General features: G+C 47.1%; 1 protein-coding gene across 1 annotated transcript; it reads right to left on the bottom strand.

Moving 5' to 3' along the window:
• Positions 1-223: 223 nt before the first annotated feature.
• LOC135892818 (NACHT, LRR and PYD domains-containing protein 3-like) lies at positions 224-27,396 on the bottom strand. The gene is made up of 10 exons (XM_065420614.1): positions 27,276-27,396; positions 24,046-24,105; positions 18,441-18,607; positions 15,559-15,736; positions 10,235-10,300; positions 7,283-9,017; positions 5,534-5,620; positions 2,718-2,888; positions 2,160-2,327; positions 224-305 (listed from the first exon to the last, which is right to left on the bottom strand). The coding sequence occupies exons 1-10, from the start codon at positions 27,394-27,396 to the stop codon at positions 224-226; spliced, it is 2,835 nt and encodes a 944-aa protein (XP_065276686.1).
• Between the last annotated feature and the right edge of the window lie 251 nt (positions 27,397-27,647).

Genomic DNA, 27,647 nt, shown 5'->3' with positions numbered 1-27,647 from the left:
ATTGCGCCAGTGCTGGGGATGGACGGTTTGGCAGGGTTTCCAGGAAGTTATTTCCACATGTATCACGATGTGTAGCTGATCCCCCAACTTTGTTACTCCCACAATGAATCATCCCAGTGGTTGTTAAACCAGGCAGTGCATTCAGACAGGTGCAATTCCCCGAGTCAAGTGCTGATTTCACAGGATGGAAGAGCACAGCAGCACTGTCAGATTAAAGAGTCCTTTAAATATGAATCTTCAGGCCTGCTCTCTGCAGGCTCCTCAGCTGCTCTTCCACTTTTGGAGAGAAGTCGTTCAAACTCAATCTAGGAACAAAACGGAAAACACGCAGGGTTATTGTCTGGGAACCCACAACCCAAATGGGCGTAACTCTAGTACTGTTACAAAGCAAACTTTGGCCAGTAGTCCTGTAGGAATTGGGCGTGTTACCAGAGACCTGGAATATCTGTCTTCCAGGATCAGTCTGTTTACAGGACTCTATGTTCTTTGTCTTTCTGAGAGGTCACAGTTAACTTCTATGTCATACCTTACAGTTGTTCTGCAAAAACAACTCCATGACAGACACTAGTGTTTTACTGCAGGATTCATTCACTATTATCTTTATTTGTTAAGCACTAACAGGGTGTTTGGAGCTGCACAAGAGATTAAAGAGACCAAGTCCCTATCCCAATGACCATTGCAATTTAAAAAAACCGCCAGCAATCAGACATAAAGAACCTTTGATATTTGTGATAGAAGGAAGCCATGTTGGCTTGATAATATTGAGGTAGATTTATATCCGTGGGCTTTGCAGAAGCAGTGGGATTAAAATGAAAAGAAGGTGGGAGTCTGGCACACTGGGAGAGATCATAGCAGATGGCATGGAAGGAGGCACAAACACAACAGTGGAAGAAAGTAACCGAAGAACAGTGGGGCTGCAACTGCTGGTGAAGTGAAAGGGGTGAGGTGGAATCTGATAAGCTACAAGATCAGGGATGTCAGCCAGAGTAGAGCCTTGAAGGTGAGGATCATAATCTGAAAGTGACTTGATACTGTAGGTCAGAGGAGTCAGTGGAGAGATTTGAATACAGGAGTGGTAGAGTCCAACTGGTAAGCAAGGAAGGTGACTTTGGCTGCTGCATTGTGGGTGGATTGGAGGGAAGCAAGGTGGGGAAGATGCTAAAAAGAAACCACACCAGTGGGCATGGTATAAAACTCTAGATACATTTGCTGGAGGGAAAAAGAGCCCTGAAAGGAAGAGACTAGAGTAGTCAAGCGATCAGCTCTTGTCCCTCTGATCAATCTTTGTGGATGCAGAAGAGGTCTCTTCAATGGGGTGCCCATGTGGCCCTATTATATAGTCAAACTCCAATCCAAATTCTTCACTATGTTTGGCCATTGACATCATTGGTCTCCTGCACTGAGCCACCAAGATAGCCTAAAAACTTTCTAAATCCCAACCACCAGACTCCTATTACCACTGCTCATCTCTCCCCTATATCCCCAGAGTTCATGTATTGTCAATCAAATGAGTATGCACACAGGAATCCAATAGCAAGTCAGATGGGTTGGGCCAATCCTGAACATCTCCTTCCCAGACCGTTCTCTGATCAGAAAAGAATTCCACTGACAATCATTACTCTTTTTCATAAATCCACTGGGGAGGGGTATGGAGGGAACAGGAGTTATGACAGTACAAGGTACTGGATTGATGGCCCTGAAGACTTCATCATTTGATTAATCCCAGAACAGACACACCACAGGGAGCCCTCCCACACTCAGGCCCTGCCAGCATGCCCTATCCTTTGCCTGCAGAGATCCCCCCACCTCCAGCAGTGAGTGGGGAGTCCAGGATCTATGGCCCATTTAGTCGCTGGCTTTTCTGCTGAGTTACCAGCAAAGGGGACGAACTGATGCCAGTTTGGGTGTTAATTTTTATGGTGTGATATCTGTGCACCAGGGACTGAATCAAACCTGCCAATTTATCTCACCCAGGTCACCCACCGGCCTGGGATCAAGAGGTGATAGGCTTCATAACGCAGTTCTCATCTCAGCCATCCCCTCTTGCATAACCAGATAATTTAATCAACAGATTTGCATATACATGAGAGACATTAAAAAAAAGAGCAAAAGCCACTGTGATTCTGAACTGTGGGAGGAGCCAGAAGGTGCCATTTTACCTGATGTTGGTGAGGCTGCAGCTGGTCCGGATAAGGCGACGCATGTCTTCTGCGCACCGATCAGTGTAAACATTCGCACTCAGGTTCAGATGCCGGAGGGTGGAGTTTCTGGAGAGAGCAGAGCAGAGCCTCTCACAGGAGTCATCTGATAAACCATTTTCCTGGAGGCTGCATCAGAGCATTGGACAAATCCATTAGAGAACAGCCTCTGGGCTGCATTGACAGTTCATATCTAATCGCCTATGCCCATCTGAGCATCTCCCCACCATCGTCCCTGTATTGTTATTGTTGTTGTTCATATTATGATAATGCCTAGGAATGTTGATCAAGGATCAGGGTTTCATTGTGCTCAGCGTACAGCCAGGGCTGGTCAAAACTGTTTTTCAGTAAAAATTTGGGTTTTATTAAAAAAAAAATTAAAAATTGCAAACAAGTGTACACTTTCCACAGAAATTTGTGGGGGGTGGGGGGTGGGGGGGACATTTTAACCAAAAAGCTGATGCTCTAGAAGACATTAGTGCCCTAAGGCAGAAGTGTCGCCGTCAGGTTAATACTTACACTAATTTCTGAATCTTGCATTGTGGGGCCTTAAGCACCTCTAACAGGGCATAAAGGCCATTGTTCCGCACTTTGTTTCTGGTCAGATCAAGATTGAAGAGGGTGTGGTTCTCCTTGAGGGCGGAGGCCAGGTCTGTACAGCATGCTTCTGTGAACATGTTCTTCTCTAGTCTAGAGAGCAGAAAGGAAAAGAGAGAAAAATGTGAAGGGGAGAGGGAGGAAAAGATAAGGAGGAGACGAGGAAAAAGACAATGACAAATCAGGAAAAGGAGTGAAAATAAAACAGTAGAAGAAACAGGAGGACAAAGCAAAAAGAAAAAGTACCCAGAATAATAGACAGTGGGGCAGGAGGGCGGGTGAAAGGAGTCGTGGACAATGAATGAAAGAAAGAATAGGAGAGAGGCCCCAGGAATCACCCAGATGTGAAGGAGCAGACAAATCAGAATGAACGAAAAACAAATGAGGATGGAATGCAAGAGCCACAATGCGGAGAAAGGATGGAAGCCGTAGGAGCAGAATGAGGCAGAAACAGGAAAAGGTTACGTTAGTTTTTCACTTACTACATGTTTGACGCTCCAGCACTACACAGTGTTTTTGAGAGCCAAGCTGGCTGCATGTTGGGATGTGACTGTGTCTTTGGGACTCTAGCAGAGGGACCAATACAATACAATAAAAGGCAGTCCCAGGAAACGTAACATTGAATTATGATCCAGTGTTAGACATGAGGCATCTGGTCCATGCCCAGGATGCTAGAGTACGACTGTTCCCAAACGTCTAGTCTCCAGTGCCTTGGCCATACTGATTGCAAAGTCTTTCCTGTCTGCTAGGTTTCTCCTTCCTATCAGGTATATGTATTTTGAATGATTTATCTGTGGATGTGTTAGCTTTGTTTGTACAAGTTGAACCTGAACTTCTTGTTTCCTGCCCATGGTTTTAATCTCTTTAGGTCCCTTTAGGCTTGACTACAAACAGATTTGCACTGAAATAACTAAATTGATTTTAATTCACATCTTTTGTTATTTTGGTACAAGTCTGTGTGAACACTGATACTTTTATTTGGAAATATCCTATTTTGATTTAATTTAAATTGTTTTAAAAGCCTTTGCTAAACTGAAATAGGATGTGTATATTCTGAGATAAGAGTATCCACACATAGATTTGCATTGAAATAATTTAATGTGAATTCATAGATTCATATATTTTAAAGACAGAAGGGATCGCATTACCCTTTCTGATTAATAATCTGTCCCAACTTGTAGTTAGCTCAGACACTCTGCTTCCTTCCCCAGACCAGAAGAAGAGCTCTGTGAAGCTCTAAAGCTTGTGCCTTCCACCAACAGAAGTTGATCTAATAAAAGATACTACCTCACCTACCGTGTTTTCTGTGTAGGTACTTATAGACGGTGATCAGTCATCCCTTAACCTTCTCTTTGTTAAACTAACAGATTGAGCTCCATCAATTTCTTTTCCAGTCCTTTAAGCATTCTCATGGCTCTTCTCTGCCCCATCAGCCATTCCAGTATTTTGCCCAGAAACAAAGTTAGGCTGACAAACCAATAACTATCTGAGTCATCCCTTTTTTTAAAAATTGGCACAACACTGGCTTTCTTCCAGTCCTTTGGAACTTCCCTCGTGTTCCAGGATATATTGAAATTCAACATTAACAGTCCAGTGATCCACTCAGCAGTCTTTTAAAACTCTCAGATGCAAGTTATGGATGATTTAAGAATGTCTGACTTTAGTAGCTATTAAAACTGATTCAGTTTTTCCAGTTAGAGTTTGTGTAGACAAACCCTTTGTATCATTTCTGTTCTCAAAGCTGTTTGCAACTCCTCCCAATTTACTGTGATCTCTGAATGTAATTAACATGGTCTTTACTCCCTGTTCCAAGCAATTAATTAAAATATTAAATAAAATGGGCCCTAACTCCAGTCCACAGAGTAAACCACAAAGTGCCTCCTCACAACTTTATAATCAGCCATTTATCATTACCCTTCCGCCCACTTTCATGCTATATACTGTCATTTGCAATACACTGTATCAAATGCTCTACTAAAATCCTGGTTCATTATATCTACTGCATTCCTTTCATATAGAAATTTGTTCAACCAGTTTTGAGGGTATAGGGAAAATCCAGTATGTTATTGCAAATCTGTGAAAAATTATGCTTCTCCGGTTACCAGTGACATGCCCCTCAATGTTTTATAAGACAAGAGGAGTTTGTATCTTAACTATTCTGAATTTGGACATTCAGAATTAACAAATTATAGTATTATTTACAGGAATCATTTCACTCAGTACTGAAATGCAGTCACCTCTGCAGTGGAGTACAGGAGCTGTATAACAGCGCACAGCAACATCACATTACAGTTTAGAGCAGTTAATGAAGATTTTTCTAACAAACTGAAACAACAGAGGGAATTTATGGAAACAGAGTTCAATAGATCCAATTAGAATTTGACCAGGTCATGAGATTTGATACTTCTAATCTAGTGAAGGCTGCCATGGGAACTTTAATGGTCACAAGCACTCAGGAGGGATCTAAGTTTTGTCTCTCATTAGCATAGCCCTTGCTGGGATATCAGTTGAGTAGTGACTGAAAGGGAAGAGTGCCATGCCACATAGTACGTGATCATCCCCACTTCATGCAGCAAGTCACTGGGAAGTCACTCATCAGGTCCAATGCTACTTAGCTTTTTTGAAGATCGGACAAGACCCCAGAACAAGACAGTACAACTGCAGGCATATCACTTATTTGGAAATTGGAGACACTGAATTATTTTGAGGACACAGACAGAAAACAAGCATGAAGTTACCTCAGGTCTTCTAGCCTACAGTTTGGATGCTTTAGTACAGAGCAAATATTCTTCATTGCCTCATCCTTCAAATCATTGTCTGAGAGGCTGGGGGGGGAAATGAATAGAGAGAATTACAGGCTTGGACACAGAGACACATTGTGTTAGCTTCAAAGCTGAAATCCTGGGCTGAGCTTTCTCTTCAGTCCCTTGGAGGAGTACTATTTACTAAGACAGCATGGAGCTGTGGATAAGGCACGAGACTGACAAGCAGGACTTCTGGGATCCATCCCCAGCCCTGTTACAAATGAAAAAGTGCAATTTGCACATGCTCAGCAGGGACTGGTAGAGCTTAACAGCTAAAATCTCCTAAGCTCCCATCCTCACTGAGCATGCTCCAGCCTCTCACAGGTCCTAGTGCTGCCCAAACTGCTCATGCACCATCCCCTCAGAGCAAAACTGAGCATGTTTCCAGCTGCTCCGGGCTGGGGTGGAGCCAAAAACCAGAACTCAGAGCAAGGAACCGCCCCTCAATGTCCCCCTTGTCTCCCCTGCTGGGGCCCAGGCTGCACGGAGGAGGAGGATGCCTGATTTGAATGCAGAAAAGACAAAAGCCAGACCAGGGTGAAGGAAAGGAGTAGCCTGGGACAAGGAGTATGGTGAGACTGGGACTGGAGTGGGGAGAGAAACAGGCACTGGGGGTTGTGGGGGAGACTGGTACTAGCTGAGCAAGGGGACTGGGAGCTGGTGGGGGATAGGGTAGATTGGGACTGATCGCTGGGCAAAGAAACTGGACAAGGAGCTGGGGACGTCTGGGACAGGGCAGTAACTGAGTTTGAATGAGGAGCCAATGGAGGGAAACTGGAACTGGAAACCAGTGTGAGCAGAGGTGAGAGACAGCTCAGACAAGGAGCCGGGCAGTGGGAACTGGGACTGGCTGCGCAAGGAGACTGGGACTGGGCCTAGGGAAAGGGAGAGACTGGGATTGTGGGGGAGGCTGGGACTTGGACAGCAAGCCTTGAGGGATTGACTAGGACTGGCTGGGCAAGGTGACTGAGACTGGGAGGTGAAGCCTGAGTAGTGGAGCCTGGGACTGGGTAGGCAAGGAGAATGGAACTGGAACAAGGACCACAGGTAGAGAAGAGACCTGACCTGACTGACAGGTTGGAGGAAAACAGCAGAAGAGTCTGTGCCCACTAGAGCACACTCCCCTCCAAAGTCTGGAATGGACCCCAAGATTCCCGAGTCTAAACATTCCTCGGCTGTCAGCAAATAGCTGTAAAATCCAGTGGTAAAGTGTCTCATCCTCCTTAGAGGCCACACAGAGGGTGACAACCTACTACTGCTATCAGTTACTCATTTAGGTCAAGTGGCAGAGGCCTGTGCAATGGATCTAGACTCTGCTAATAGCCTATGTGGCTGTCAACAAGAGGCCACACAATGGAATTTCTGGGGTGGGTGTTTCTGTTTGCTTTTTCTAAAACCTAGGAAATTGCACACACATAAAACACAGGCCTAAGTTAAAAGAACATTATGAAGGTTGCAAAGTCAAGCACTCGAAAGTTAGGAAATGCCAGACTTTAAGGTTGTCTGTGTAGTCTTAATTAGCCCCATATGCATATTCATTATGATAGGTGGGTTTGGTTGTATGTTACCGAATGGTGTAACCTCTGTATCAGTAACACTGTTGTCTACCTGACAGCACAGCTGAGGCCACTGACACGTCAAGTCCCTGATATTTTAAACTTTACATATGACCTCTTTTCCTACCTCAGTTCTCTGACTTTGTGCAGCTCAGGTCTGAGTCGCTCCAGGCCCTCGTTCTGGATGAAGCCGGAATCTAGGGTTAGGCGCTGTATTTCTTCACAGCAACTCAACACATAAGCAAGGACTGTGCAATCCACTGGCATGAGGTATAACTCTGAGAAGTCCACGTGGGCATCTTTACCCACCACGTCACGCACAAGTTGGCTGTTCCGGGATTCAAACAGCAAATTCAATACATTCATCAGCCTCCTCTTCCCCTCAGGATCTTCTCTGCTCTGCAGCTCCTCATAGTTCATCTCGCTGAGCCACCCAATAACTTTGTGAGTTGCCTCTGCAGAGAACTTGAGTTGCCCCACATATTTCTCCAGGGGCATCCTGGTTGCAGGATGGGAGAGCCCAGCCAGGAAGCGAGAGAAGATCTCATAGTCACCTTCCTTACAGGACCTGACTTTAGCCATTGTGTCTCTGAACTTGTCCTCCTTGTAATCTAGGTAATGCACGAGGGCAGCAAAGAACTCCTGGATGGTGAGGTGAAGGAAGGCGTAGGTCACCTGGGAAGAGCCCTCAGCTTGAGGGTTCTCCACCAAGAAGCCAGTGAGGAATGGAGAAAACTCCACATTGGCAACCTGTAAGTGATGCGGCTGAAAGACAAGTGTGCGATCTGTGATGCCGTATTCAGCCAACCATCCAACACTTATCAATGTATCTCGCATCCTCTGAGGCTCAGGCCGCTCCTGGGTGTGATTGGCCATAATATGGGTGACGTAGCTCACAAAGAGCTGGGTCACTGTTTTGGGTGCAGGCCGTGGTCTCCCTGCCCTGGCAATGAAGCAGGGTTTCAGGGCTGTGCATGTGATCCAGCAGTAAGATGGGTTGTAGCACAGCGTGTACAGAACCTGACTGTCCCTCACATACGCAAAGGCCTCTCTGGAGACTCGCTCATCTCCAAAGAACATGGAAAAGTATCTTTCCCTTTCCTTGGAGAGGAAGCCCACGATACTGGCCACCCTATGGAAGACTCCAGCCTCCAAACTGATCAACTTGCTGGGGCGGCTGGTCAGCAGCACAGAACATCCCTTCAGCAGAGTCTGTTTCAGCAGGCTGGCGACAATCACAGTAACTGGCTTCACATTCCCTGGATTCATACACAGCTCATGGGATCCACCTCTGCTTAATTTCAAATCAGTCTTGCTCTCATCCAAGCCATCAAAGATGAAAAGCAGCTTCTCAGGGTCTTCCAGGACTCTTGGGAGCTTGTCCCGGAGGGGTGGATATGTTTGACAGATCAGAGATTCTAGACTCATCTTTTCCTCATTCACTTCCCGGAACTTGAAGAAGAAAACAAAGGCAAATTTCTGGTAGTGCTTCCCCGTTGCCCAGTCAAAGATGAATTTCTGCACCAGGGTTGTCTTGCCCACGCCGGCTACTCCGCTCACCATCACAGACAGGGGGACACGGCGGGATTGAAAGCACCAGCGGAAGAGCCGGTCAAGGGCAATGCGCTCCAGCTCACTCTTCATTCTCCTCTGGAGGCGATATTCATTCAGCTCCCCAGCTGCTGCTAGGGCCTCGTGTTCCTGGTGTGTCTGCTTCTTGAAGTGACGGTCTGAGACCACCTTCAGCTCCACATAGCGGCTAGAGATGGGGAAAATCTGCCCTTCAGATTGCCCTGGAGTCTTGTTTTCCTTCATCCTCCCTGTGAGATCACGGAGTTTGGCTTTGTGCTCTACCTGACAAGCTGAAAAGGAGAAATACGGTTATTTCCCCTCTCCCTCGTCTCATCACTGTTCATTTTATTAGGGTTAGTAAATGGAAGTTTGATTGAAAAACTTCTCCTCTAAATTATACTCTGATCAGACAATATGGTGAGGGGATTAGGTGGATGGATGCTCTGGACTCACTTGTTTGTTTCATCTCCTCTCTCCTCTGCTGGGCCTGGTCATTAACAGTTCCACTGGAACTCGCCCTGAGTCTGACAGGACACTGCTGCACTACCTGGTCCGGCTTGTGTAATCCAGTAGGGAACAGAAACTTACCGGAATCCCTGCACTTGAGTAGAGGGACAGAGGCAAAGCAGAGATCCCCAGAGATAATTTGGATACCCAGAAAAGACTTTTGGGAAACTGGCAGTTTATTACATTGCTGCCACCATTTGGAATTACAAACTGTGACTCACCTGTGTGCACAGTTTACTGGCTTTAACCTTTCAATAACTCTCATTTCCTTTTCTTAGCTAATAAAGCTTTAGTTTACTATAGAACTGGCTACCAATGTTGTCTTTGGCCTGAGATCTAAAGTACCCATTGATCTGGGGTAAGTGACTGGTTTCTTGGGACTGGCAGTAACCTGATGTGGTGTGATTTCTGGTTTAAGTGACCTTTTATCACAAAGTCTAGTTTGTCTGGGTGGCAAGATAGACTGGAGAGTCTGAGCGGACTGTCTGTGACTCTATGGTAAGACTGGGATAGTGATCCAGGAGCTCACATTTGTCACTGGTTTGGTGAAATCTAATCATAGAACACACCGCCAGTGTGGGGTCTCTGCCCTGTTTTCTGACAGTCTGCCCTGAGGTGCGCACTCACAGTCATGAGCCACTTCTGACAGTGTGACTGGGGTTATTCCCTCCTAGTGCTTCCTGGGATACAAAACCCAGGGGAGCAGGCAGGAGGCAGGGCTATGGTCCTGTCCTCCCTCTATACTGCACACCAGAGCTGATTGGGCACACAGGTATACACTGCACCCCTTGGAGGGGGAAGAAGAAGACATGCTCCCCCCACAGGCTGCAGAACTCCAAGAGGAACTGTGCCCCATTGAAGCACAACGCCTCTCAGAGTTCTCACTGGGGCCAGCAGCCTCCACACTGCCCCCAGGGCAGACCTGTGATCGAGCCCTTCTTGGCCTGACAAGAGACACAGTGTTGGCAGAGTCAAGTGCAGTTCAGTTTCCTCACGGTACCTTTCAGTTCTGGGTCGAGGGCATGTCCCGATTCATTCAGGAGAATTTCCTGTAACAGATTGTGACCTAAACAGAAAGAGAGATACAGACGGCACCGTTAGCTGGCATGGAAGAGTGTACCCAATGCTTGTATGTTAGCAGCTCCAATAGATCCAGTCCATCTCTGAATTCCCCCCGTGGGGCTCCATGTTTTGGATATCAGGACCTGCAGACTAATGAGGTCTCAGCGACATCGCACCCAAAGAACCATTGTGTTGCCCTCACTCCCCTACTACTGGCTGCTCTACCCTGTACCTCACATTCCCCTGTATTCCCCCATCCATCTCCTTCCTGCTCCCCACATTCCCTGACCCCGTGACGGAGTGCTGGGCAGCAGCAGGTGGCCCAGCACTCTGATCACTGGATCGCCAATTCAGTCGCCCCAGACTAAACCTGGGGAGGCAAAGCTGTGCATAATTGATAGATTGGAGATGGGCTGGATTAGCCCAGAAAGTAGAAAAGGTCCAGGAAGGGAGTGCTCAAGGGGCAAAGGGGGAAGAGGGTAACTAGCCTCGTGGATAGAGGGGAAGCAGTGGATATGGTTTATTTTGACTTTACTAAGACCTTTGATATTGTCTTGCATGACCTCATAAACAAACTAGGGAAATACAACCTAGTTGGTGCTACTATAAGGTGGGTGCATAACTGGTTGGAAAACCATTCCCTGAGAATAGTTATCAGTGGTTCACAGTCATGTGGGAAGGACATAACAAGTGGGGTCCCGCAGGGATCAATTCTGGGTCCGGTTCTGTTCAATATCTTCATCAATGATTTAGATAAAGGCATAGAGAGTACACTTATAAAGTTTGTGGACAATATCAAGCTGGGAGGGGTTGCAAGTGCTTTGGAGGATAGGATTAAAATTCAAAATGATCTGGCAAAGTGGAGAAATGGTCTCAAGTAAATAAGATGAAATTCAATGAGGACAAATGCAAAGTACTCCACTTAGGAAGGAACAATCAGTTGCACACATACAAACTGGGAAATGACTGCCTAGGAAGGAGTACTGCGAAAAGGATCGGGGGGTCATAATAGATCACAAGCTTAATACGAGTCAAAAGTGTAACATTGTTGCAAAAAAAGTAAACGTTGTTCTTGGATGTATTAGCAGGAGTGTTGTAAGCAAGACACGAGAAGTAATTCTTCCGCTCTACTCCGTGCTGATTAGACCTCAGCTGGAGTATAGTGTCCAGTTCTGGGTGCCACATTTTAGGAAAAATGTGGACACATTGGAGAAAGTCCAGAGAAGAGCAACAAAAATGATTAAAGATCTAGAAAACATGACCTATGAGGGAAGATTGAAAAAACTGGGTGTGTTTAGTCTGGAGAAGAGAAGACTGAGCGGGGACATGATAACAGTTTTCAAGTACATAAAAGATTGTTACAAGGTGGAGGGAGAAGAATTGTTCTTCTTAACCTCCGAGGATAGGACAAGAAGCAGTGGACTCAAATTGCAGCAAGGGCGGTTTAGGTTGGACATTAGGAAAAACTTCCTGTCAGGGTGGTTAAGCACTGGAATAAATTACCTAGGGAGGTTGTGGAATCTCCATCATTGGAGATTTTTAAGAGCAGGTTAGAGAAATACCCATCAGAGATGGTATAGATTATACTTAGTCCTGCCTTGAGTGCAGGGGACTGGACTAGTGACCATAATACAATAGCAGTGACCATAATACAATAGCATTCAACATCCCTGTGGTGGGAAGAACACCTCAACTGCCCAACACTGTGGCCTTTAATTTCAAAAGGGGGAACTATACAAAAATGAGGGGGTTAGTTAGACAAAAGTTAAAAGGTTCAGTGACTAAAGTGAAATCCCTGCAAGTTGCGTGGGCCCTTTTTAAAGACACCATAATAGAGGCTCAACTTCAATGTATACCCCAAATTAAGAAAAACAGTAAAAGAACTAAAAAAGAGCCACCGTGGCTTAACAACCATGTAAAAGAAGCAGTGAGAGATAAAAAGACTTCCTTTAAAAAGTGGAAGTCAAATCCTAGTGAGGCAAATAGAAAGGAGCACAAACACTGCCAGCTTAAGTGCAAGAGTGTAATAAGAAAAGCCAAAGAGGAGTTTGAAGAACGGCTAGCCAAAAACTCCAAAGGTAATAACAAAATGTTTTTTAAGTACATCAGAAGCAGGAAGCCTGCTAAACAACCAGTGGGGCCCCTTGACGATGAAAATACAAAAGGAGCGCTTAAAGATGATAAAGTCATTGCGGAGAAACTAAATGGATTCTTTGCTTCAGTCTTCACGGCTGAGGATGTTAGGGAGATTCCCAAACCTGAGCTGGCTTTTGTAGGTGACAAATCTGAGGAACTGTCACAGATTGAAGTATCACTAGAGGAGGTTTTGGAATTAATTGATAAACTCAACATTAACAAGTCACCGGGACCAGATGGCATTCACCCAAGAGTTCTGAAAGAACTCAAATGTGAAGTTGCGGAACTATTAACTAAGGTTTGTAACCTGTCCTTTAAATCGGCTTCGGTACCCAATGACTGGAAGTTAGCTAATGTAACGCCAATATTTAAAAAGGGCTCTAGGGGTGATCCCGGCAATTACAGACCGGTAAGTCTAACGTCGGTACCGGGCAAATTAGTTGAAACAATAGTAAAGAACAAAATTGTCAGACACATAGAAAAACATAAACTCTTGAGCAATAGTCAACATGGTTTCTGTAAAGGGAAATCGTGTCTTACTAATCTATTAGAGTTCTTTGAAGGGGTCAACAAACATGTGGACAAGGGGGATCCGGTGGACATAGTGTACTTAGATTTCCAGAAAGCCTTTGACAAGGTCCCTCACCAAAGGCTCTTACGTAAATTAAGCTGTCATGGGATAAAAGGGAAGGTCCTTTCATGGATTGAGAACTGGTTAAAGGACAGGGAACAAAGGGTAGGAATTAATGGTAAATTCTCAGAATGGAGAGGGGTAACTAGTGGTGTTCCCCAAGGGTCAGTCCTAGGACCTATCCTATTCAATTTATTCATAAATGATCTGGAGAAAGGGGTAAACAGTGAGGTGGCAAAGTTTGCAGATGATACTAAACTACTCAAGATAGTTAAGACCAAAGCAGATTGTGAAGAACTTCAAAAAGATCTCACAAAACTAAGTGATTGGGCAACGAAATGGCAAATGAAATTTAATGTGGATAAATGTAAAGTAATGCACATTGGAAAAAATAACCCCAACTATACATACAACATGATGGGGGCTAATTTAGCTACAACGAGTCAGGAAAAAGATCTTGGCGTCATCGTGGATAGTTCTCTAAAGATGTCCACGCAGTGTGCAGAGGCGGTCAAAAAAGCAAACAGGATGTTAGGAATCATTAAAAAGGGGATAGAGAATAAGACTGAGAATATATTATTGCCCTTATATAAATCCATGGTTCGCCCACATCTCGAATACTGTGTACAGATGTGGTCTCCTCACCTCAAAAAAGATATTCTAGCACTAGAAAAGGTTCAGAAAAGAGCAACTAAAATGATTAAGGGTTTAGAGAGGGTCCCATATGAGGAAAGATTAAAGAGGCTAGGACTCTTCAGTTTGGAAAAGAGAAGACTAAGGGGGGACATGATAGAGGTATATAAAATCATGAGTGATGTTGAGAAAGTGGATAAGGAAAAGTTATTTACTTATTCCCATAATACAAGAACTAGGGGTCCCCAAAAGAAATTAATAGGCAGCAGGTTTAAAACAAATAAAAGGAAGTTCTTCTTCACGCAGCGCACAGTCAACTTGTGGAACTCCTTACCTGAGGAGGTTGTGAAGGCTAGGACTATAACAATGTTTAAAAGGGGACTGGATAAATTCATGGTGGCTAAGTCCATAAATGGCTATTAGCCAGGATGGGTAAGAATGGTGTCCCTAGCCTCTGTTCGTCAGAGGATGGAGATGGATGGCAGGAGAGAGATCACTTGATCATTGCCTGTTAGGTTCACTCCCTCTGGGGCACCTGGCATTGGCCACTGTCGGTAGACAGATACTGGGCTAGATGGACCTTTGGTCTGACCCAGTACGGCCTTTCTTATGTTCTTATGTTCTTATGTTATCACAAGGTCCCTTCCAGTCCTACGATTCTATGATTCTATGAGTTGTGAGGTACACTGAAAATACTTCCTAAAGTCTGTATCAAGGCAGAGTTGACAAATAGGTTTTCTGTCAGATCAAAGATGTTTATTCATCTGTCCACATGTAAATTAAATATTGTAAGCCAAGACAATAGAAGCTCCATTTACATATGAAGTCAACAGGGAGGCAGCTCACCAAAGAATAAATTATGGAGGTTGTCCTGACTCTGGGGACAAACAATAAACTTTGGGAGATATAAGAAGAAGGCAAGGAAGATCCCCGCCCCCTTTATCCTGCACTTAGGAAGTAATTGGGCAGTGTGATTACTGTGATGTGTCATTCCATATTCTTTATGAAAATATGCTTATGATATGAATATGACATAACTGAGATATACTTTATGCTGTTCCCTTGGGGACAGCAGACCTGGTATCACTGAGAGTGCTCAGTGGAGGACGGGCTGGACACTCCAGGGGGATGCTTCAAAGGGGGTCAGGGACTGGGGTGCACCTAGTCTTAGCCTGCAAGGCGATGTAAGGGCTGGCATAGCCTGGAGGAGATTGCTCAGGTGTCAACAGGCTGGTGGTGTCAGGGAGCTGACACCCAGTTAAGCACAAGCAAGACTTCCTCACGCTGGAGGCAGGGGAGTGACTTACAGTACTGGGTACCCCAAGAACCATCACATATGGATCTTGGCATACATGCCCAGGTAGCTGTGTCACAGCCAGCTATGGCACCAGTGCAGACGCAGGGCATGACAGCACCGTAATGTGGTCACACTATGGCAGTGATTCTCAAACTTCTGTACTGGTGACCCCTTTCAAATAGCAAGCCTCTGAGTCCGACCCCCCCCCTTATAAATTAAAAACACTTTGTAATATATTTAACACCATTATAAATGCTGGATACAAAGCAGGGTTTGGGGTGGAGGCTGACAGCTCGCGACCCCCCATGTAATGGGGTCGGGACCCTCTGAGGGGTCCCGACCCCCAGTTTGAGAACCCCTGCACTATGGTGAGTTAGGCTACCACAGGTTAAATTTCCCCGTGCTTAGCATGTAGTGAAGACATAGCTTAAGATTAATTAACTAACCCCACAGAACACAGCCCTGATCTGAGGGCTTGACAAGGAAGAGCCTGTTGTGAAGAACATAGATTCCCATGGATTCCCCCAGTTGACTTGTTCCCCACTCTGTGCGATGGGTACGTTACCATTCTGAATTATTTCATCCAGCATCCCATTGAGATTGGGGTGAGCCCATCTGCTCTGCAGAGCAAACAGACATGTCCAGAGCCCCAGCCTCGCAGCATAGCTCACAGCGAAAATATCACGCACTAGCTTCTCTGCGGTGCCGGTTGAGTCGTGGTTCTTCTCCCAGTCACTGTAATCCTAAAACACAGAGGGACACAAGAGGCTGAAGACTCAGAAGCAGCCTGCAATGGCGGGGGGGGGGGGGGAACTTGTATAAAGTAATCAGAAGAGTGACATAGAATCATGGATATGAAGGACAGGAAGGGACCTAGATAGATCATCTACTCCAGTCTCTGACGCAGGGCTCAGTATTATTTAAAACTTCCCTGACAGGTGTTTGTCTAACCTGTTCTTAAACACCTCCAATGATGAAGATTCCACAACCTCCCTAGGTAATTTGTTCCAGTGCTTAACCACTCTGACAGTTAGGAAGTTTTCCTAACATCCAATCTAAACCTCCGTTGCTGCAATTTAAGCCCGTTGCTTCTTGTCCTATCCTCAGTGGTTAAGGAGAACAGTTTATCACCCTCCTCTTTACAACAACCTTTTACATACTTGAAGACTGTTATCATGTCCCCCCTCATCCCCCCTCAGTCTTCTCTTCTCCAGACTAAACAAACCCTTTTAAAAAAATCTTTCTGAGTAGGTCATGGTTTCTAGACCTTCAATTATTTTTGTTGCTCTCCTCTTAACTGTCTCCAATTTGTCCACATATTTCCCAATGTGTCGTACCCGGAACTGGACCCAGTACTCCACTTGAGGCCTTATCAGTGGCCCATAACATCCTATGGGCAAGGGCTACTTCCTAAAAGTGACCATCTGGGCAGTTGAGCCATGATTATAAGGGCAACAAAAGGCTCTGTCATAGCTGAGTGACCTGGTGGTGGAGTAAAGGCTGCATGTGACATTGATAGACCACCCCCAGCTCTCACTCCTCCAATCAACCGAGATTGGGGACACTGAAGCATTTCCATTGCTAGGAGAGGTGTGGGGTAGGGGTCCTACTCTTACAGAGCCTTCTAGTGGCCTCCTCAGGAATTATAATTAATGGAATGGAATTAATGGATTGTTTCTCTTTCAGAAAACACTCTTGCATGCAGAGACAGAGCCGACCCGTGCCTGCTGTAGCTGAAAGGGAGCCTGAGACACAAGGTCTTGTATCAGAGCCCAGTATGGGGCCTGAGGCCTGAACTAAAGTAGTGGTCAGGCCTTCCTAATATAAAGCAAAGTTAGCAAGAGACAGGCTGTGAGCAGAAGTCAGGCTCTGCCTGTGTGCAGGCTCACTGAACCTGGCAAGAACAGGGCTGGTTTTACAAAAACACACACATTCCTAGGCACGGGACACTCACGCAAACACATTCCAGAAGGGTGGCACCAGAACACCCCGATACGAAGGATGATACAAATACTCCTCAAAGCTGATACAAGGACACACTGATCCCCAGTGTGATGGACAGAGATGTTTTGATCAAACCAACAAGTACAAGGTAATGGGTGGTAACAAACCACCTGAGGGGGCAGTAACTAACTTAGTCAGACAGGCAATACATAGCTTGTTTGTATTGGGGTATAAAGAGGTATCTCAGAGGGAGTGTCTTTGGCTGGCCTGGGGGGGAGTGGAAAGTCCTGCCACTGACTGAGCTGCGTCCATTGTCACAGGCATACATGTCATAAGTGTACTCGTAGCAAGTATAGGGCACCAGTACTATGCTTTGTCGACAATAAACCTGGCCGGGTGCCTTCGCTTCTAACGGGTCTGTGATTATTGGGCAGTTCGATTGGAGCCTGCTGTATGGGCTAGCTGGCCAGAGCCAGTGCAGCACACAGAGAGAGCACATACACAGCCAACATTTGACCACACCTGCCGATAGTGGGGGGGGCGGGGGAGGGAGCAGAGTGAGGGCAGCTGGCTTCAGTAGTGTTACTGAGCATGCTTAGTCTGTGTGAGCATGCTCAGAATAAGCCAAGCAGAAGTTCCGGGAGCCTGTTATTATCATAGAATATCAGGGTTCGAAAGGACCACAGGAGGTCCAACCCCCTGCTCAAAGCAGGACCAATCCCCAACTAAATCATCCCAGCCAGGACTTTGTCAAGCCTGACCTTAAAAACCTCTAAGGAAGGAGATTCCATCACCTCCCTAGGTAACCCATTCTAGTGCTTCACCCCCCTCCTAGTGAAAAAGTTTTTCCTAATATCCAACCTAAACCTCCCCCACTGCAACTTGAGACCATTACTCCTTGTTCTGTCATCTGCTACCACTGAGAACAGCCTAGATCCATCCTCTTTGGAACCCCCCTTCAGGTAGTTGAAAGCAGCTATCAAATCCCCCCTCGTTCTTCTCTTCTGCAGACTAAATAATCCCAGTTCCCTCAGCCTCTCCTCATAACTCATGTGCTCCAGCACCCTAATCATTTTTGTTGCCCTCCTCTGGACTCTTTCCAATTTTTCCACATCCTTCTTGTAGTGTGGGGCCCCAAACTGGACACAGTACTCCAGATGAGGCCTCACCAAGGTCAAATAGAGGGGAATGATCACGTCCCTTGATCTGCTGGCAATGCCCCTACTTATACAGCCCAAAATGCCGTTAGCCTTCTTGGCAACAAGGGCACACTGCCGACTCATATCCAGCTTCTCGTCCAGTGTAACCCCTAGGTCCTTTTCTGCAGAAGGCATATATGGCTAGCAGCAGCCCTAGACTCTCTCCTGCCCTGGAAAAAGACAACCCTGTGTTCGCAAACCCTATCTGCCCTGATATCCAAGGACAAGGTTTCTCTAGGGAAATTGGAATGTCAGCTCGGACAGCTTTAGCCGGGGGTCCGTTGTTATATGCAGGACGCTGTACCTGGGCCTGCTGAGCAGTGATGACGCGTCTGCTGGTGAGTTCCTGCAGCACAATGGGAATGTCGTTCTCTATGACATAGACCATGTCGGGACGGAAGTGCTCGCTCAGCTTCATCAGCTCCCAAGGGCTATAATTATCCATGTGTTTGCTGAAGGCTATAACGTCACCTGTGGAGAAGACCAGCACTTAGACTCCATGGCACTTATTGACTGGCATGGACCCGTGCCTGTTCTGTGATCTCTAATCCCAGAGCTCAGGTCTTCTGGCTGTGGGGGCTGAGCTCTACTGCGGGCAGAGTGCTGCTTGGTCCATAATGAGAGGAGCCCATCAGCCACACTCCTCTGTGGTCACAGCAGGTGATCCAGTAGGGAGTGGGGCAGGAGCACGAGCTGTGGGGAGCTCACAGATACTCTCCTCCCAGCCTTTGCCCAGATGAGACTATTTGTTGTATTAAAAAGCTTAGAAGTGGCTCATAGCTAAGGCTGTAGTTTGTACAGCACCTAGCACAATGGGTTGGGATCCATGACTGGGGCTCCTAGGCGCCACAGTAATACAGATAATAAATAAGGCTACAATTTTGTCACAGAGGTTGCAGAAGCCACGGAATCCATGACTTCCAAAGACCTCTGTAACTTCAGCCCCAGCGGCTGGGAGCTGCACGGTCCCACTGCCTGGAGCTGTGAGGTACCCCCGCCGCCTGAGGCAGCAGTGCCCCCAAACTCCCATCCGCCATGGGCAACGGGGGTATGCCACAGCTCACCGCCAATTGCAGCGGCAAGGGGACCCTGGCAGCTCCCGGCCGCCACCATGGGGCAGGGGGATCCCGGCAGCTCCCCGCCACTGCCATGCTGCCATGGGGCAGGCACCGCTGCTGCCATGAGGCAGTGGGATCCCAGCAGCTCCCTACCTTCACAGGACAGGGAAACCCTGCAGCTTCCTGCCATGGGGCAGGGGCATCCCAGCAGCTGCCCACCACAGCCATGGGGGAAAAGGCATCCCGGCAGCTCCCCACCGCCGCCATGGGGCAGGAGGATCCCAGCAGCTCCCCACCACTGCCGCGGAGCACGGTGATCCCCACAGCTCCAATATATGGTGGCGGCAGGGGGATTCCCGCAGCTCCCCACCACTGGGGAACAGGCAGGGGGACCCTGCGGCTCCCTACTGTGGTGGAGGCAGGGAGATTCCCGCAGCTCCCGGGGAAGGAGCAGGGGGACCCTGAAGCTCCTCTCCACCACAGGGGGCAGGAGAACCCTGGAGCTCTGAGCCCCCATGGGTGGTGGGGGCCCCAGAGCTCCCAGCCACCCCACAGCTGCCCAGTCCCTTCCCATTTTATCATGGATATTGTTAGTAAAAGTCAGTGACAGGTCACGGGCTTCCGTGAATTCTTCTTTATTGCCCATGACTTTTACTAAAAACACCCATGACAAAATCTTAGCCTTAATCATAAATAATACTCATAGTTGCCCCAACCAGATATTCTGAAATCAACATGAGATCACCTACTGAGCACCAAACTCCCTTCTGCCCCCCGTTTTTTCACAAAGACGTCCCTGCCCCACGGCCCATGTAAATAGATGTTTCTTGCAGTGGAGGGCCCCTCACAGGGAGTGCTCAGCTGCCAGCCCCCTCTCTTTTAAACCAAGGGCGACCAGCTCAGGTGCCTCTGCCTATAACCACTGTGCCAATCTGGTACAAGGAGAAAGGGGGTCACTCCCCACCTAGGAGTTCACACATCAGATCCAGCACCTTACATTATTCAACCACAAACCAATCAGTAGCAAGAACAGATCAGAGCACAAGTAAAACATGCTGCCACCAAGGAGCATCACCTAAGAGATGGGCTGCTGCATTCTGCACCCTTAGGCATAGTCCCTTAGGAGGAAGCGCTGTAAGGAATGGGGCAGGGGCTATGGCAGTGGGGCTGAGCTCTATTGCAGGAGCAGCGCCGCTTTGTTCATGATTCGTAGATTCCAAGGCCAGCACTGTGATGATCCAATCTGCCCTCTGGTACGATGCAGGCCACAGAATTCCCCCAAATAATTCTTAGAGCAGAAAAACATCCAGTCTTCATTTACAAACTGTCAGTGATGGAGAATCCACCACAGCCCATGGTAAGTTGTTCCAGTGGATAATTACGCTCACTGTTAAAATGCGCGCCTTATTTCCAGTCTGAATTGATCTAGCTTCAACTTCCAGCCATTGGATCGTGTTAGACCTTTCTCTGCTAGACTAAAGAGCCCATTATTAAATATCTGCTCCCCATGTAGATACTTATAGACTGTGATGAAGTCACCCCTTCACCTTCTTTTTGTTAAACTAAATAGATTGAGCTCCTTGAGTAAACCACTATCATAGAATCATAGAATAGAATCATAGAATCATAGAATATCAGGGTTGGAAGGGACCTCAGGAGGTCATCTAGTCCAACCCCCTGCTCAAAGCAGGACCAATTCCCAACTAAATCATCCCAGCCAGGGCTTTGTCAAGCCGGGCCTTAAAAACCTCCAAGGAAGGAGACTCCACCACCTCCCTAGGTAACGCATTCCAGTGCTTCACCACCCTCCTAGTGAAATAGTGTTTCCTAATATCCAACCTAGACCTCCCCCACTGCAACTTGAGACCATTGCTCCTTGTTCTGTCATCTGCCACCATTGAGAACAGCCGAGTTCCATCCTCTTTGGAACCCCCCTTCAGGTAGTTGAAGGCTGCTATCAAATCCCCCCTCATTCTTCTCTTCTGGAGACTAAACAGTCCCAGTTCCCTCAGCCTCTCCTCATAAGTCATGCGCTCCAGACCCCTAATCATTTTTGTTGCCCTCCGCTGGACTCTTTCCAATTTTTCCACATCCTTCTTGTAGTGTGGGGCCCAAAACTGGACACAGTACTCCAGATGAGGCCTCACCAATGTCGAATAAAGGGGAACGATCACGTCCCTCGATCTGCTGGCAATGCCCCTACTTATACAGCCCAAAATGCCGTTAGCCTTCTTGGCAACAAGAGCACACTGTTGACTCATATCCAGCTTCTCGTCCACTGTGACCCCTAGGTCCTTTTCTGCAGAACTGCTCCCTAGCCATTCGGTCCCTAGTCTGTAGCTGTGCATGGGATTCTTCCGTGCTAGGTGCAGGACTCTGCACTTGTCCTTGTTGAACCTCATCAGGTTTCTTTTGGCCCAATCCTCTAATTTGTCTAGGTCCCTCTGTATCCGATCCCTACCCTCTAGTGTATCTACCACGCCTCCTAGTTTAGTGTCATCGGCAAACTTGCTGAGAGTGCAGTCCACACCATCCTCCAGATCATTAATAAAGATATTAAACAAAACCGGCCCCAGGACCGACCCTTGGGGCACTCCGCTTGAAACTGGCTGCCAACTAGACATGGAGCCATTGATCACTACCCGTTGAGCCCGACGATCTAGCCAGCTTTCTATCCACCTTACAGTCCATTCATCCAGCCCATACTTCTTTAACTTGGCAGCAAGAATACTGTGGGAGACCGTATCAAAAGCTTTGCTAAAGTCAAGGAATAACACATCCACTGCTTTCCCCTCATCCACAGAGCCAGTTATCTCATCATAGAAGGCAATCAGGTTAGTCAGGCACGACTTCCCATTGGAGAATCCATGATGACTGTTCCTGATCACTTTCCTCTCCTCTAAGTGTTTCATAATTGATTCCTTGAGGACCTGCTCCATGATTTTTCCAGGGACTGAGGTGAGGCTGACTGGCCTGTAGTTCCCCGGATCCTCCTTCTTCCCTTTTTTAAAGATGGGCACTACATTAGCCTTTTTCCAGTCATCCGGGACCTCCCCCGATCGCCATGAGTTTTCAAAAATAATGGCTAATGGCTCTGCAATCTCATCCGCCAACTCCTTTAGCACCCTCGGATGCAGCGCATCCGGCCCCATGGACTTGTGCACGTCCAGTTTTTCTAAATAGTCCCGAACCACTTCTTTCTCCACAGAGGGCTGGTCACCTTCTCCCCATATTGTGCTGCCCAGTGCAGCAGTCTGGGAGCTGACCTTGTTTGTGAAAACAGAGGCAAAAAAATCATTGAGTACATTAGCCTTTTCCACATCTTCAGTCACTAGGTTGCCTCCCTCATTCAGTAAGGGGCCCACACTTTCCTTGACTTTCTTCTTGTTGCTAACATACCTGAAGAAACCCTTCTTGTTACTCTTAACATCTCTTGCTAGCTGCAACTCCAAGTGTGATTTGGCCTTCCTGATTTCACTCCTGCATGCCTGAGCAATATTTTTATACTCCTCCCTGGTCATTTGTCCAATCTTCCACTTCTTGTAAGCTTCTTTTTTGCGTTTAAGATCAGCAAGGATGTCACTGTTTAGCCAAGCTGGTCGCCTGCCATATTTACTATTCTTTCTACACATCGGGATGGTTTGTTCCTGCAACCGCAATAAGGATTCTTTAAAATACTATCAGACCTACAAAAGCAATTTTCCCTCTCTTGGTATTGACACCTCTCATCAATTATTGGGAGTGGACCACATCCAGCCTGATTGAATTGGCCTTCAGCACTGGTTCTCCACTTGTAAGGTAACTCCCTTCTCTTCATATGCCAATATATATTTATGCCTCTATCTGTAATTTTCACTCCATGCATCTGAAGAAGTGGGTTTTTTACCCACGAAAGCTTATGCCCAAATAAATCTGTTAGTCTTTAAGGGGCCACCGGACTCCTCGTTGTTTTTGTGGATACAGACTAACACGGCTACCCCTCTGATACTTTACTATCAGGCCTGTTTTCTAATCCTGTAATCATTCTCATGACTCTTCTCTGAATCCTCTCAAATTTATCAACATCCTTCCTGAATTGTGGACACCAGACCAATGCCAACTATAGAGATAAAATAACCTCTCTACTCCTACTCGAGATTCTCCTGTTTATGCATCCCAGGATCGCATTAGCCCTTTGTGCCACACCATCCCACTGGGAGCTCGTGTTCAGCTGACTATCCACCATAATCCCCCAAATCATTTTCAGAGTCACTGCTTCCCTGGGAATAGTCCCTCATCCTGTAAGTACAACCTACATTCTTTGTTCCTATATGTATACATTTAGCCATGTTAAAATGAATATTGTTTGCTTGCACCAAGCTTACCATGCTCTGTGTCCTCTTCATTATTTACCACTTCCCCAATTTTTGTGTCATCTGCAAACTTTATCAATGATGATTTTATATTTTCTTCCAGGTCATTGATAAAACTGTCAGTGTAGGGCCAAGAACTGATCCCTGCGGGACCCCATTAGAAACACAACAGCTCGATGATTCCCCACTTACAACCACATGTTGAGACCTATCAGTTAGCCAGTTTTTAAGCCATTAACTGTGTGCCATGTTAATTTTATATCTTTCTAGTTTTTTAATCAAAATATCATGAGGTAGCAAGTCAAACACCTTACAGAAGTCTAATTATATTACATCACCACTATTACCTTTATCAACCAAACTTGTAATCTCATCAAAAAAGATATCAAGTTAGGTTGACAGGATCTCTTTTGCATAAACCCATGTTGATTGATATTAATTATATTACTTTCCTTTAATTCTTGATTGATAATGAGATATGCCCATCAGTCACACTCACCTTCAGTCACCATAGGCCTTTGTTTGGAAGCCATTTTATTCCCTCTGTGCCGTTGTCTCTCTGGAAAGTTTACGGAGAGGAAAATGTACATCAGACAGAGGCAGGGAGATCATATCACTCTACAGCTGAGACAGTCTCACACTTGTTCTTAGTTTTTTCCATCTTCGGAGAAATCTGTGATGACGGTTGATGCCCTCCATAAAGGGCTCCTGTCTCTGAGTTAATAACACTCAGCATCTATCCCGGGATTCTCATTCACAAACCTCAGAGAGCGCTACGAAGCTCTACGAATCGCAGTATTGCTAACCCCAAAAGTTCAAAACCTATAAGATTGGCTCAGACATGATGGAATAAAAAAAAGATGACATCATGGGGTTTGGTCTGTCTGCGGATTGCTGACCGTCTCCCACCAGCCCCATTGGGTGTGACACCTAGTGCAGGCAACTCTCACACTTAGGCAGTTTCAGCCGCAGGGGTGATGAAGCCGGAATGTGCCAGAACGGCATTCCAGCACTTTTGCCGCATGGAGGCTGCCATTTTGCTCACACCGCATGTCCTTGCACTCAACACACATGTGAGGTCATGCTGCATGGAGGGTGCCATTTTGTGGAGCAAAATAGCACCTTCCACACAGCGTGATCTCACACCTGCGTGTGAGGTCACCCGGCGGGGGCATTCTGGTGCTGTACAGTCCATTCAGGATACAGCACTAGCTTTCAGCTGCTGCTGCAGGAGCTCTCATTAAAGGACCCACCCGCGATTGGGACCCCGTTGTGCTGGGCACTGTACAAACACATAGGAAGATACAGGGTACATCTGCACTGCAGCAGGAGGTGTAATGTCCAGCTTGGGTAGACCTACATGTGCTAGCCCTGAGCGAGCTAGTGCACTAAAACTAGAAGTGCAACCAGTGACCTGAGGGTGGTAACGCAGGCTGGCCATCTGAGTACATCCTGTCTGAGCCCCTAGGTATGTTCCTGGTTAGCTAGCCTGTGCCACTGCGGCTACACTGCTGTTTTTAGCATGCTAGCTCAATCAAAGCTAGCACAGGTACATCTCACAATCCAATGCTAAGCACCTTGATGTGGGAGCTGGAATTTGGACCCTCCAAACTCGTCTCCAGGCCCCCAGACAGCCATTAGATGGGAATAACTTTTAATCCTAGTTGTGCTGGGTAAGAATCGAACCGGAAACCTGCAGGTGAACGGTTCCATAGTGCTTGAGCAATGAGTTAACCAATCCCTGCTGGGGCCAACCTTCCACCTTTGCAAAAGAGGTGTCCTTCTGGCAAGATAACTTTGTTAAATCAAAGTGGGTTCTGACTGCATCAGGTTTTGAGTGGAGAACTGTGGTCTACAGAATGCTTTATATTAAATGGTCCATCCTAAATAGAACACGTTTCCGTTCCCTGTCATTCCCTTTCATTTGCTCTAACTCAATGGTCAAATCTATCCAAGTGTCACTCCATGCACTTCCCTGGGCTCATGTAGCCCAGGGATGAGTGTGTATCTCAAGTTCCCACTGTGCTGATCTGCAAAGGATATGAGGTGTTACAGACCCCAGCTACAACACTTTGGACCTGTACTTGGTCATGCTTTTTTTCAGCTCTAGATGTCCCTGGTTCAGTCCTTGGTGTGTTGGCCAACATGGCGACCATCAACTTACACCAGGGGAGGACTAAGTTCCTTGTACCTGTGATCATCTCTGTTGTGAACAAGTGATAAACTGGGCCTGGTTTCCCCTGCCACAGCTGTGTACACGTGTATAGTGGGTGCAAATGCTTCCCAGGTGTATGTGTCACAAGACAACTCTGAGTTGATAGGATTTGCACTCATTGCGCATGGGTGTAACCAGAACAAGGCAAAGAATCAGGTTTATTCGGCCCAGTTCATGGGCTGTTGCCCTGCAGCCCAGGAGCAGGAGGCCCCAGCACAAGGGATGCTCCAGGGCAGGCTGGGGCAGAATGGCCCGTGGGCAGTATGTGGAGAAGAAAGCACACCGGGGCCATTGCAACCATGGTGCAATTTAAAGCAGCACCTCAGGGCTACCTTAACCTATCCTGGGGGCCAAATCAGCCTGAAAACGACCTCCACTCTGTCCTGGTGCCAGTGCTGGCAGCAGCCCTGGGCTAAATGCTCCTTGTTATCCAAAATTCCTTGCTAGCCCACTTGGCTGGTGTCATCTCTCACCCTGGTTTTGCCCCAGTTTAACTTTGTTCCCTCCAGTGATGTTACTCCTGATTTACATCGGTGGGGAAGCAAGCCCAGCAGGTTGCTCTTTTCCCACCATTTCTGCTTTTCCTGCAGTTTCTCACTCTGCACTTGGACCTTGTGCAGCCCCTTTGCCGTCTCCTCCTGCAGTGCACCTCCGCAGTTCTAGGGGTAGCAAAGAGTCCTGTGGCACCTTATAGTCTATAAGGTGCCACAGGACTCTTTGCTGGTTTTACAGATCCAGACTAACACGGCTACCCCTTTGATACTTGAGTTCTAGGGGTGAATCTCTCTGTCGCTGAGAAAACTTCCAGAGCTCGGGACTTTGGGAGGCATCGTGTTTTGTTTTCCAAATAGTAGAGAAAAAACCCAGGAGCTAGATCATCCCAGTTTGTGCCATAGGGCCTGGAAAGATGATTTGCCCGGGGGGGTCCCCGTTGTAACCTGCTCTCCCCACACAGATTTTCTCTGCACTTCAGGAGCCAGGCCCAGCACAGTCCCCATGTGAATCTGAACTGGCTCAGCAGATGACAGCCCGCTCTGGGAGGACAACTCAGAGCAACCAAAATGAACAACACTCTCGGGGTTGTTCAGACAGCTCCTCAGACTCTTCAGACTTCATGGGACAAGGGCAAAGTGAGCCCTGCAATCAACAGGTGCAATTCACCTGGATTTCAGTGCAGCTCCACCTGTGTAGTCCTGGGCTGGGTGTAGTCCTGGTCCCCTGTCCCCTTCAGAGAGCCCTCGGGGGCTGACTCAGGCCTGTTTTCTGACCTCCTTCGCTGAGTTCATGTAAATGTCTCAGACTCCTTGGCAGAGGATGAAAAAGCCCTGCTGCAGCGTCACAGACTGCACTGCCTCCTCCCGCCCAGCCCCTCACATTCACTTTCAATCTGCCTCCCACCCGGAAAGCTGCACTTCAGGGAGATTCTCCCCCCACCTCGCCCCCAATCTCAGCTCCCCAGCTCTCCTTTGTGGGAGAGGGAGATGGAAAGAGCCCAGGGAAAGCCTGTCACTTACCTTGCAGGCTGTGGGAAGAAGCACCATCTGCAGCCCCCTCCCAGATGTGTCCTCTGGTTCTGCGTGTGTCAGGGCAGCTCAGTGCGGAAGTGAAGCCCTGCTTCTGATTTCTTATCTGCATGCCGCTCCCTGGGTCCAAGGTTCACTGTACACTAGTCATGGTTTTAAACATGGTTCAGGGTTCCAAGTATATAGACCTCAGCCTGCTTAGCCCCCCGGCAAACCCACCATTAAAAATCTTAATAACCTTTTATTAAGGCTATAGAACAAGAGGGAAAACAATTAGCATTAGCAATGTAAAGTATTAAATAAGGTTGTCATTTTAACACTAACCCTTGATCCCTTAGCTGGAGAAAGTCTTTAAAAGGAACC

Source organism: Emys orbicularis, chromosome 20 (genome assembly GCF_028017835.1).
Source record: "Emys orbicularis isolate rEmyOrb1 chromosome 20, rEmyOrb1.hap1, whole genome shotgun sequence".
NCBI classification, from domain to species: domain Eukaryota; kingdom Metazoa; phylum Chordata; order Testudines; family Emydidae; genus Emys; species Emys orbicularis.
The sequence above is the reverse complement of the archived record's forward strand: the minus strand, read 5'-3'. Positions and strand labels throughout refer to the sequence as shown.

What these genes read in the sequence shown, in the direction of transcription:
- LOC135892818 (XM_065420614.1), bottom strand. Translation starts at nt 27,396, where the DNA reads ATGCAGATAAGAAATCAGAAGCAGGGCTTCACTTCCGCACTGAGCTGC. An exon ending in TCACTGCTCAGCAGGCCCAG is followed by an intron (nt 15,737 to 18,440) that starts GTACAGCGTCCT and finishes TCTGTGTTTTAG; the next exon opens with GATTACAGTGACTGGGAGAA. An exon ending in TGCAAGATTCAGAAATTAGT is followed by an intron (nt 2,328 to 2,717) that starts GTAAGTATTAAC and finishes GCTCTGATGCAG; the next exon opens with CCTCCAGGAAAATGGTTTAT.